Here is a 12,612-nt window from a genome sequence, read left to right as displayed (position 1 = left end):
GCAGTAAGTCAGAAATAGCATTTCCAACTCTTAAATGTCCTGTGATGCTAGTTAGACAGATATGTCCTGATAGTGCAGTGTCAGTTTCCTAGAAACCAATTATTTTACATGGTAAATTGTAACTCGATGTACACAACAACAAACAGCAAATGAAGGCAGCAACACAGTGTAACACACACAGTTATCATATCAAGGCTCCCGTGGCAAGACAACAGGCTCTTTAGCATTAAATATCTGAAACCTTAATTTATCTTCAATAACTGGAGCTCAATGTTTTATTTGTTAAACCTAGGCTGCAATCCCATACACGCTAACCTTGTAGTAAGTCCCACTGAACTCAATGTGACTTACTTCTGAGTAAACATGCATGGAATTGTACTGTACAGCTCTTAGCAAGACACTGGGCTAGTGTACATCACTCTTAAGCCCAATTCCAGTCCCAAAGCACATTTAGAGTACTGCTTTTTTTTGGTTTTTTAAAGATTTATGAAATCATCAGCCAAGAGAGTTGGTGTAGCCTTCTCTTCCTTTTACTCCTTCTTCATTTTTCAGAAGGCAAACAGGTGGCACTGTTTGCTTTCACATGGTTTAATTGGGCATTAGTGCAGGATTTCTTCTGCAGACCTACTGGCCATTTCCTTACCATGGGGCAGGCTTCGGGGAGGTACTGGAGGGGCCAGGATGCTCCCAACATGAGTAGACAGGAATGGCAAGGCCTCTCTGGTGCCGCTGTCCAGACTCCAGCTGCTTGGTGCTGCTGGAACAGCTGAAGGATGGAAACAGATTGAATTTGGGTAATGCTGTAATATTTGATGGGACTGAAGGCTGACTTTTTAAACTCACTGAATCAAGTGAGTTTTGGGACTGGCCCCAAACTGTTAGGTTATGTCCTGCTCTGAAGGCAGCGAGTGGTAAAAGAACTGTGCACTTCTTGATCACGAGAAAAATAGGAGTTGTACCTACCTGAAGTGTAGTTTTTCCATTTCCTAGTGAAAGGTCAGCAGAGTGGGGTGATGGCTCCACCTAGCGGTCACAAGGCAGACAGCAACATTTTGGGAGGTAGGACTCCCAGCATGCAGACTCGCCAAGCTTGACAGCCAGGAGTGTAAGAATAGAAAGAACAAAAAAACATGCTACTTCCTAATGTCAATGTGACTGTGCTAATGACAAGAATCCTGCAGCCAAACCAACTAGGGCAGGGTCTGCTGGCCTTTCATCAAGAAATGGAAAGCTACCTTTCAGGTAGGTACAACTGTACTTTTCCCCATTTCCAGTGAAAGGGTCAGCAGGACACACAGTAGCAAATCTTTCTAAGGAGAGAGTGCAGCTTCATAGCGGGAGGACCTGTTGCAGAGCCCTTCTGCCCAAAGCTGCGTCTGAGGGTGAGTAGGTATCCAGGCGGCAGTGCTTGAAGGTCCTGGGTGCTGCCCAAGTAGCTGCCCTGCAGGTCTCCTGTAGAAAAGCAGGAGAGGAAAACATAGCCCTGGCTGCTGTGGCTTTTGTGGAATGAGCCATGGTGTGCTGAAGACCACTGCACCTCTTAGGCCAGCGCTATACATGCCCTGATCCACCTAGAAAGCGTGGAAGAGGACATCTTCCTGCCTGCTGAGGGTGGGTGGAAGGATACAAACAGGGTTTCAGTTAGCCTATGGGCTTTCGTTCCACCAGTGTAAATCTTCAGGGTTCTGCAGACATCCAGGGAATGTCAGGCCTTTTCCAGAGGATGGAGTAGGGATGGACAGAAGGAGAGAAGAACCATCTCCTTCCGGAGATGGAATCTGCAGGAGACACTTGGGGGTCTCAGTCCTTAGCACTACTCTGCTTCTATAGAAGACACAGAGGTGTTTGGCAACAGAAAGAGCATTCAACTTGGAGACTCTGCAGGCTGAGGTGATTGCGATGAGGAAGACTATTTTCAAAGAAAGGAGCCACCTTGCTGAGAGGTTAAAAAAAAGAGGGTGTTGAAGCACAGAGAGAACCCTGTGAAGGTCCCAGGAGGGGAATCTATGGAAGGTCAGAGGGCATTTAAGAGATGCTCCCTGGGGAAAGTGTTTCAGGAGTGGGTGAGAGGAGAAGGAAGGGGAGTGCAGCCTTGAGAGAATGGAGGAGACCACCGCTGCCTGTTGTTTTAGCACACTGGGTTTCAGGCCTTTTCTCTGGTCATCTTGAAGGAATTCTAAGATGGTAGATACCAGGGTTATTGACTTTACACCCTTCAGTAGAGCACCTCAGGAGGAAAGATTTCGAGGTGAACTGGCAGATATGTAGAGTCAAAGACTTTCCGCAGTGCAGCAGAATATCTATGATGTCTGGAGTGAGATCCATCTGTCAGCCATCTCTGGTCAAAAACCATGCAGCCAGATGCAACCAGGCAGGATCTGGGTGAAGGATCAGACCTTGAATTAGGATGTCCAGTAGTTGGGGGAGTCGCCACAGAGAGGAGAGTGCTAGGCTCAGTACCTGCGGAAACCAAGGACAATGTGGCCAGAACCAAGTGATGAGGAGCACTCTTGCCTTTTCTTCCCTGATTTTCCTGAGGACCCATGGGAGTATGGGAGTTGGAGGGAAAGCATAGAGTTGACCCTGTGGCCAGGGGGAGAGCAGAGTGCTCCAGGCCTCCACTGATGGGGTGTGAAACCTGGTGAAGAACTGTGGAAGTTGGCAATCCCTATTAGATATAGAGAGATTGATTTTGCATTGGCTGAAGCTTTGCTGGAGTAGTTGGAAAACAAGTGGGGCTTCAGGCTCCACTCTGCCTGGTTTGCCCGAGTGTTCTTTAGTCTGTATATGTGTTCAGTAGTTGTGACTGATTGAATGTTGATCTCTGCCTAGTCCAAGAGGAGGGTTGTTTCTTGCTGCAGATTCAGGGATCAAGCTGAACCTTGTCTGTTGATGCTTCATTTGGCTTTGGTATTGTCTGTCCAGATGTACATACATGTTCCAGAGAGAGAGATGTTGTGCAAGGTGCAGAAGGGCTATGTGGGTGGCTCAAAGCTCCAGCTAGTTGATGCTCATGGAGGATTCTGCTGCAGACCACTGGCCCTGGACTGAGAGATTCCTGCAATGTGTGCCCCAACAGACGAGGCTGGCATCATTTGCTGGGAGTCCTGGAATGGGGAGTCCCTCCTCAAGATGACTAGGTCAGTTCACCATTGCAGGCTGTGATGGAGCTGGGGTGACAGCCTGATGTGAAGGCGCCTGCTGAGGGCAATGTTTTTCGGAAATGGCAGTAGGGCCCACTGGAGGGGCCAAGCACGGTGCTTCACCCAAGGAGTTGCTGAGATGCAGAGGCCAAGGACATGTGCCACCACCATTACGGTATATTGGCCTGAATGAGGGCTAAGAAGAGAAGAAGAAGAGTTTGGATTTGATATCCCGCCTTTCACTCCCTTTAAGGAGTCTCAAAGCGGCTAACATTCTCCTTTCCCTTCCTCCCCCACAACAAACACTCTGTGAGGTGAGTGGGGCTGAGAGACTTCAAAGAAGTGTGACTGGCCCAAGGTCACCCAGCAGCTGCATGTGGAGGAGCGGAGACGCGAACCCGGTTCCCCAGATTACGAGACTACCGCTCTTAACCACTACACCACACTGGCTAAGGCTGTACTGCAGATTTGCTTTCTGAAATCTTTCCAGGGCTAAGGAGATGAGGCTTTTGGTGGTGTACAGGAGTTCTCCAAAATGTATTAGGTGATAAGTTGGGGAGATACGGCTTTTTTTTTAACTGACCAGGAACTCGTCAGTAGTTCTAAAAGGACTGATTGTAGAAATGTGGAGAATGGTGCCTATTCTGCCGCTTGTTGTCCGTCTTGTATGCTAGCAATACCTTCCACTTGTCATCTAGACTAAGATGTCCTTTAGGGCATCCTCCCTGAGAAGCTTGCCTCCTGCATATGACGCAATGGAGAGGCTGGCATAAGAGTGTCTACATCCCAGTGTTTGAGCATTAAGTGCATCTGGTGACCACATCTGCTACAAGGGCTCAAGAAGCACATTGAGAGGTATCCATAGTAGCATCTGCTATGAAGGCAGCTGAGCAATGGATTTTTAGTAGGGTTTGACATGTGCAACTTGTATCCTGGTTTGATGGGTCTAAGGGCTCATCTAAGAGCTTATCTTATAGATGTTTAGATAAAAACAGAGGCTGTTTGTGCTGCTCTAATGGGCAGGGTGGGGGCTTCATGTGTTTTATGGATTGCATAGTTCAATCTGCATTCAGTGGTGTCCTTTAATTGTGAATCCCCACCTCTGGGAAGTAGATTTTCAGAAACTAAGAGAGAAATAGGACAATACATGCTAGGGGTTTTAAGGGAGTCAGTGAATTCAGTTTCCAAGGTGTAAAATGTATTCACAATAGGTACAGCTTTTTATATTTTGGGGATTTCTCCCATTCTGCCTTAGTAGCCTTCTTTAAAGGAGCAATCACCACAACTCCTTCAGGGGAGTGTAGGGAAACAAAGGGGAACATGGCCACAGGGAAAGAGGACTATTATTAGCTCCTAATTTTTTCCTTTTCTGTCACAGAAGAAATTCAGAGAGAAAACCTGAAAGATCAGCGAGAGCAGTAGCAACCAATGGCAGGAGCAGAACTGGATTCTTGCTGGGAGTCCAATCTCCCAAAAGGTTGCTGTCTGCCTTGTAACCACTAGGTGGAGCAATCAACTTACTCTGCTGACCTTTCACTGGAAATGGGAAAGCAGTTTAGATAGATTAGCATTATTAGGAGACCTAGAAGGTATCTTTTAGACTACAGATTTTTTTTAAAAAAAAAGCAGGATGAAGGAAGCAGTAACAAAGAACAAGGAACAGACATTTCAGTATGCAGAACAGAGCCTGTTACTGTGCCGCGATGACCAAGATGAGGTAAGTTTGTTTTCCTCTGGTCCCAAACCTTTTTTTAAAACAAAAAACAAAACAAAATTCCTTATACATTAATGAGACAAAACAAGTTGCATTTTCCTGATAAAGGTAACACACTTATAAAATTCATGGTAGCAGTCAAACAGAAAATAAGAGGCTTAAAAAAACCTATAGCAATGAAAACAAGACTTTGCCCAGACCTCTCCTTAACATTGATCTTATTGCCAAACATCAAACAGAATCTCACCGACAGGGGAGTTCTATCACAAGACTTGGCAAAAAGTATACATCAGCCTTGGTTGTAGAGGAGAATGCTGTGGATTATAGTTTATGTGGGGCCTATAACCCCCACAATGAATTAATTATGTTTCCCACCCCAACATTCACCTTGTTATGAAGCTACCATTCACTATTTGTTTAACAAACCTTCTTATTCTGTTCTCACTGAGAACCTAAATCCACAGTTTTTGAGTCCGTAGCAGGCATCATTCTCACTCAGCCTATACGTACGGACTTCCTGCTGCCGCCACTGGATGAGCAAGTTGTGTGCATGCTTTGAAACTGCTCTAAACTGATCACTATCTATCTGAAGGTCACCACCTGTATAGAATACACATGAAAACCAGAAACAAAACATGGAATATCTTAACTGATGGCAAATTCGATACCCTCCTCCCTGCTGTGTCTATCGTATTTTAGACTAAAATGCTTAGAAAACCTAATGTGCAATTCTGCTATTGGATGGTTTATCCCAAATAAAGGCTTAGCTCATGCTTAAACTATCTTTGAAAATCCCTGCTGTCCTGTAGTGGCCAAACCATTGGCTGCAGAGTTTGTCTTCAGTGATTAGATTCATCAGCAGAGAAGCTATAATTGAAAAGATTTTGCTTTAAGGTGTTCAATGTCACTCTACTGTCAAGAAAAATCAGTGTTAAAAAGGGAAAGTGACAGGTCTTCAGGTTTTCCCAAACATGTGCTTTCAGCCGGTTAGGGAGAGCATTCCAAGCATCTTCAGCTGTATATGTTGTGCAGTTGATATATACACCAACTCCCCTTCCAATGGCCTATGGCAGGGATGTCCAACAGGTCGATCGTGATCTATTGGTAGATCCCTGTGAGGTTTCGGTAGATCGCGGTCAATCTCTGGCTCCCTTTCCTTAGTGTCCCTAAAACTGACTCCTGCCCTGCCCCCCCCCGCACCGCCCTTCATTGTTTGATCTCTGGAAGGGAAGACAGAGCTTTCTCTGTGCTGCTGTTTTCATCCATAGCGATCTTTTTGTGAGTGACTTTACCCCTTTGTCCCTTGCCTTTAACCCCCACAAAAATGGAACCTTTCCCTCCAAAAAAGCTGTTTTTTAACCACTAAAAATGGGGCCTTTCTCCTCCCTAAAAAAAGTTCAACAATTTAGAGCTGACCCAGATCATTGCCAGTTTCTGAAAGTAGATTGCCGTCTCTTGAGAGTCGTCCACCCCTGGCCTATGGATTACTGACCTTTCCAAAGTGCTGCTTCATAACTGAAATTTTCCCTTTATGTAGATAATCTCTATGCAGGAAGGAGATTGTCATATTTGAAACATGAATCACAAATGTATATATTCTGCTAGGAGTATAAATGGATTGGGCAGTTGCTGTGTGATTAACTGCTTGTTCTAAATACACATGGTTTTAAGAGATTATAGTGATAAGAACACTTTGAATGAACATAAAACGAGACAATAAAATTAATTAATTAATAGTATTTAACAAAAAAATTATATACTGCTTGACTGCAACAAAACCTCTAAGGGCTGACAAGAAATATTAAAATTATCAGCAAAGTAGTTAAAAACAAGTAATTAAAACATTAAAAAAATAATTTATTTATTTGATTTACTGAATTTATATACCGCCCTATACCCGGAGGTCTCAGGGCGGGTCATAGAATTTAAACCAGCAGCAAACTAAAAAAATAGGGTTGAAAACAATTTATTCAATATATGTACATCTGGATAGGTTTAGCTTAACAAAAAAGTTTTAAGCAGGCATCAGAAAGAACACAGCTAAGCCACCACTCAACCTGATGTAAATTGGCAGGGAGTGCAAAAGTTTAGGTCCTGCCGCGCTAAAAAAGCAATTTCTTACAAGTTCTGCAAGTGGGTCAAGAGAGGTCAAGTGGGTACATATGAAGTAAGGAGATCCTGTAAATAAACTGGCTTCCAAGTGATTAGGGCTTTATAGGCCAATACTAGCACCTTGAACTTCACCCACTAATGCAGATCTCTGAGCAGAGTCTTGCTCATGTCAGCAACCGTGCTACAGCATTCAGCGCTAGCTGTAGATACTGGATCCAGCAAAGCAGCAAAAAGCAATGCCTGAAATAAGTGTCCTAAGTAAATAATATAAAATAGGGCACGGAATACCTTTTTCAGCAACAGAAAGGTTGGGATCGCTGCAGGGTTTGCACGGTCCAATCACTTGCTGGAGCAAGGCTCGCTGGAAGTTTGGGTGCTAAGAGAGAAGAAAGGCAACAAATACTTGCACTTCTTAAACAACAGTTTGTAACTATGCTGTTTGATATCTCCAATAAGATTCACAAGATATCCGATTGTTTACATTTGTTTTATGTTACAAGGGCAATCTCTGTGCCTATGTTATTATGACTATATAATAATAATTTGAATGAAGGCAGAATAATTTTTTTACCATAAATATCATGCTCTAGGGAGAGTAAGGAGGGCATTGGAGAACTTTCCAGTTAAGCCCCTTCCACCAGTAAGAGACAGGGGTTGGGGTATAACTTGATTCCTCTGCTGGAAGGACCTCCCAAGACTGAGACTGGACTGGAATGAGCAGGAACACCCTCCAACCCCCCCAAAGTGGCTGCTCTACAGATCTCCCTGAGAGGAGCACATGCTCAGGGTGCAGAAGCTGCAATTTCTTTTATTGAATTTGCTCAGGAAGCTGACAGGTACAATGATAGAGGTGCTGGTCAAAGGCATGGCCTGTCTGCCCTCAGTTATTGCCAATAAGTTTTGCCTGGGATTTTTAGTGCATTATGACTAGGGTAATCCCAGCCTTGCCAGCCCTGTGTGCTGAGGTCTGCTGTTTGAAATGTCCACCAGCTGGCTACTCTGCTACTCCTTTGGCCAGGAATCACGAAAGCCATCTCCCTTCCTGACTCACCTTACCCACATGAATCCTAGCTATGGGATTCAGAACCCCTTTCTCCCCCCCCCCCGCTCTCTTTTTCTGAAGGGAAGACAGACAGGAAAGGTGGGCTAGCTGACTGGGGACAGTTATCCTGCCAAGTAAGGTAACCTGCAAGTTCCTCCTTCCCATTAGTTCCCATTTCCAAAACATTTGCCCTTTCCTGACCAGAAAATGGATCTGTTTGCTAATTTCATGTCCTGGCACATTCAGAAAAAAACAGCAATACTGAAATCGTTACCTGTCCATTTTCCATGATAGCTGCAGGGTACATGGCACTGCTAGGTCGGTCTCGGTGCATCGGTAATAACATCATCAGCTCCCGATTATGACGATACTTATCTGGTAGAGAGGGAGAGCCTGTAAACAAGTGAGAACAATCACGTACACATGACAAAACACAACAGAGATGCTCTTTGGCCCAGTCCCCTAGTCTTCCTAAGATGTATGAGTCACAACTATGAAACATAACATTTTAGCGTACAATGGAAATGAGCTTAACTGGCACACAGGAATCACTGCTCTAGTGTTCAGTGCATAACAAAAACAGCAACACAGACAAGCTGCTGGGTCTGTAGAATACCGCTTAGCAGGTCAATGAATGCATTCTGAAAGCCCCATGTTACCAAAATAAAACTGCCTTTGGTAGATCCATTCTTACACTGCTGGTGTAAGAACATAAGAAGTGTGCTTCCACAAACTGTGTAATTAACAAGCAGTTATGCTTAGTATGAGAATATGAGAACACAGAGCTTCTCAATATATCTCTATCCCATAAGGGTTTTGATTCCTATTGACATATATTGCCATTTTGATGAATGTTTGTTTGGGCACTGCATAGTGTATTAGTGCATTATGATCTTTGATGGGGGAAATCCTACTCATTATGGTACTGGTTGAAATGCACAGCTGCCTAAGGTAATGATAACAATGGAAACTGGACTTCCGGGTTAGCACCAACATCTAATGGCGGATTCCCTCCGATCTCCGGAGGGAATCGGCTCAGTAGGGATCGGGTTCTGCCGCGTCGGCGACGCGGGGACCCTTAAAAACCACAGGTGTGGATGCCTGTGGACGTGGTGACTCGGTGGTCACCATTAGTGCCCCCCCGACCCGCAAAGGAGCCTTTTTAAAGGCTACGGAACGGGGGACGGGGAGCGGCGTGGTGCTGAGAGTCCTCTGCTCCCCCTGCTGAGCGAAGCCGCATGCCATGGACGGAGAGCGCTGACTTTTTCCTTTAAACATTCGGACTAAAAGCAACAACCCGTGAGTAATACGGAAATTGGACTTAAAAGGGAAATTCTTTCTTTTAAATTCGGTACGATTGGGGGAGGTGTAAAAAGGAAGTCCGCCCCCCATCTTGTAGATATTCTAAAGCAAGGACCAGATAACTAAAGTTGGGAGAAACATCTTTGGCTTTTTGGAAGAAAAATTAATATCTTCGCGATTGGACAGTACAATTGATTTTGCTGGAGGATAAGAATCGGCTTAAGCTAAAGTGCAACCCCCCGGGACCCTGCTGAAAAGATACAGACTTTGACAGCTGACAAACTAGCTGTCAAAGCTGGGAAATAAAAGGAAACGTTGTTTTTGGTGAATCTGCTGGCTAGATTTTCTTTAATTTGGATACAAATTGTCAGGAGTAAAGGAAAATAAGTTACATTTGGTCTATTGGATTGAAACTGGAAAGACACTAAGTAAACAGAGTCCCCCTAGAGGGGACTTTTGAGATATTGCAAGAAATGGCTGTAAGTGGAAAAATACTCGCTGAGCTGAATAGGACTTTCTATCTCCTGGGAAAGCTCCAGGACCAGAGCGATATCTTGACAACAAGGGCAATAGCACTGAATAATACAGTAAACAATCTTATGGGAACAGGAAGAGACTTGATACAAGTTTTTGTTTCTGAACCAAAAGCCTTTGAAGTTGGAACAGAAGCAGCTGCAGCTGAGGAAATGAAGTTTGATAAATCCCAAGAGACACACAAGGACTTGCTGGAAATTGAAGGTGAAGCCACAATGTTGCGGAAGATCAAGCTAGACCAGAGGCCTGGTAGCATAAATTTGTTTAAGATGGAAATTGGAGCTTTTGGGTCATATAGATTCAAAAGATTTAAGAAACAAAATTTGAGCTCCACTTCTAAATACAGAGGCCTGTTTGGAAGAAAAATGGACATTATTGGGACAGGGCTTCTTCGAGAGTTGGTGTTGAAAACAAAGGACTGTCAAAAAGACCGGCAGAGAGAAACTGAGAGAGGGTTAAAAGCCTCAGGCGTTTGGGATCCAGGATGAGAATAGATGTACTGATGGACATTGGTTTGGGGATCAAAACCGGGAAACGGAGGGGGGATCTGGGAATCCAAAGGGTGTTAAAATATAATCTGTTTAGATCTTGTTTATATGTTTATCTTTTGTAATTTTTATGGAAGGTGGGAAAATCGCGGAAGGGAAATTTGGGTCGACTTTAGGAAAAAGGTTTAAGATTAAGTTAAAATTGGGTTTTTTAAATTAAATAGACATAAGGTTCTAAAAATAAATTGAGGAATGAAAGAAAGAAGAAAAGGAAAATAACAGCATGATTTAATTAAACTACTAAGTTAAGGTTGAGAAATAAGATAAGAACTTGTTGAGCGGATAATAATGAAATTATAATACAGAAGGGGGAGGTGTGAGGAGGTCAGGGAAATAAGGTTTAAGAAAGAAAGGGACTGTAATTATACCTGTTTTGTTGTTGTTGTTGTTGTTGTTTGTGTATGTTTGTATGTTGGTATGTGCTTATGTGTATAAATGGAAACTTCAATAAATATCATTTTTTTTAAAAAAAGATAACAATGGAAACTATCTCCCCTACTGGATGCATTAATGTGCAGAATCTGATGCACATGGTCCCCTCTGCAAACTTTCTATGACCACACAAATAATATCTGACCACACACAAATAATATTAAACACAAGTGTTATTTCTAGTTGGTACAGATTTCACATGAACGGAAGCATGGCAGGCAGGTCATAGACTGAGATTTAGCACAAAAGGAAGAAACAATATAGTTAGCAGTACAGGAGAAACCTTCACACTTTCTAGAGTTTCCCTCAAGTTATTAAGCTCAAAGAAATTCAAACTCCACTGTATGATTAAATGTTTTCACCACAAACACAGAACACAAATAATCTGACCGTCCTATCATTCACAATGTTCATTTAGGTAAGCATTAATGTTTTATACTGTCTCTTTTGCTCACATACATATCACAGATAGTCCTACTTCTGCATCACAAAATATAAAATACTGATCTTTTAGGAGCACCAGTAAATGTATTATGGCACAAAGCACATTGCTGATTTCCCCCTTTTAAAATATATTCCTCAATTTATCCTAGAAATACAGATGAAGCTGTTGAGTACCATCAATTTGGAAAAACACATGAAAACAATACCTTTGCTGCTCATCTAACATGGTTGACAACAGTTGTTTCCTGATAGCTTTTCTATTAATTTTGTGACTTCAAGTCATCAACAGAGGGCAGTATTTGTCAAAAGCTCCTTTTAAAAGTTAAAGAATCATAGCAGAATCATAGCACTGTAGAGTTGGAAGGGACCCTGAGGATCATCTAGTCCAACCCCCTGCAATGCAGGAATATGCAGCTGGTCCATACAGGGATTGAACCTGCAACCTTGGCGTTAAAGAAAATCGTGTAAAATGCACTTTACTTATTTGTAACTGTCAGGTCTTTGGAAATTCTACCTGTTCAGCCAAGCTTGTTGGAATAGTATCTTGGTAGACAAAAAGTCATACATCCACTCTTTTTTGTTTGTTTGTTAATATGTCTATCTGCAGGTAGGGTATCATGGTGGTGGCTGTGTTTGTGTTTCATTCAGGTGCTTATGGACAACTTCAAAATATGCAACTGACCTGCTGAAAGCCCATTAGTCTAGTGCTTCTTTACACAATGCATACATGTGCACATCCGAAGTGTGTATTTCAGATGACATGCTTACAGCAAACATGCAGCAAAAGAGCAGCAGTCCCATATTTGGAATGGTGTGCTCTGCCTTTGAAGTACAGTGGTACCTTGATACTCAAACGCCGAAAACCCACCATTTCCCTGCACCAGTGGGCAATCAGATTCCCTAAAAAATCCAAAAGGAGGACACGAGAACAAGAACCTTCCCTTGTTTGTCCCTCAAAACTTAATAACTGGAATTATATGGTCTCTCTACTGAGGAACAGTGAGTCTACTCCTCCCTAGCCATAGATGTGCTAAAAAGGATACTAGCCTGACTGTGAGTTGTATCCGGTGGTGTCCTTCTATTCACAAAAGGTGATTTGATCCCTCAAAGACTTCCATGCATAGAATGGGGAGGGAGGTAATTCCCCTAAATGTCCCCTTTCCCTTGCAGCCCCCATATCATGTCCTGCACTGTTCAAGTGTGTACCCTAAGCCCCTAGAGCTGACTGGAAGGGAGCACTGGGAGTGGAAGAGGAAATAAGAAAAAAATCCCCTCCCTCCCTTACGTTCTTGGAAATTCCCACTGGATCAAACAGCTTTATGTAAATGTAAGGACAGCACT

The 12,612-nt window shown here is 43.3% G+C and overlaps 1 protein-coding gene across 13 annotated transcripts in view; it reads right to left on the bottom strand.

Annotated features, from left to right (window-relative positions):
* The window catches only part of DOCK3 (dedicator of cytokinesis 3), a 139,981-nt gene that overhangs the window by 5,912 nt on the left and 121,457 nt on the right, over positions 1–12,612 (bottom strand). For 7 of the 13 annotated variants that reach the window (XM_083726440.1, XM_083726450.1, XM_083726446.1 and 4 more), the window contains 3 exons: positions 8,286–8,404; positions 7,258–7,345; positions 644–766 (listed from right to left, as the gene is read on the bottom strand). In XM_083726440.1, the coding sequence (XP_083582566.1) occupies positions 644–766; positions 7,258–7,345; positions 8,286–8,404 (330 nt within the window). The remainder of the gene's footprint in view (positions 1–643; positions 767–7,257; positions 7,346–8,285; positions 8,405–12,612) is intronic. The other 6 variants (XM_083726445.1, XM_083726451.1, XM_083726441.1 and 3 more) reach the window with 3 other exon arrangements.

The sequence above is a fragment of the Podarcis gaigeae genome, assembly GCF_964106915.1.
Source record: "Podarcis gaigeae genome assembly, chromosome: 2".
Lineage (NCBI taxonomy): Eukaryota > Metazoa > Chordata > Lepidosauria > Squamata > Lacertidae > Podarcis > Podarcis gaigeae.
Note: the sequence above shows the minus strand (reverse complement) of the source record. Positions and strands in the feature narration are given on the sequence as shown.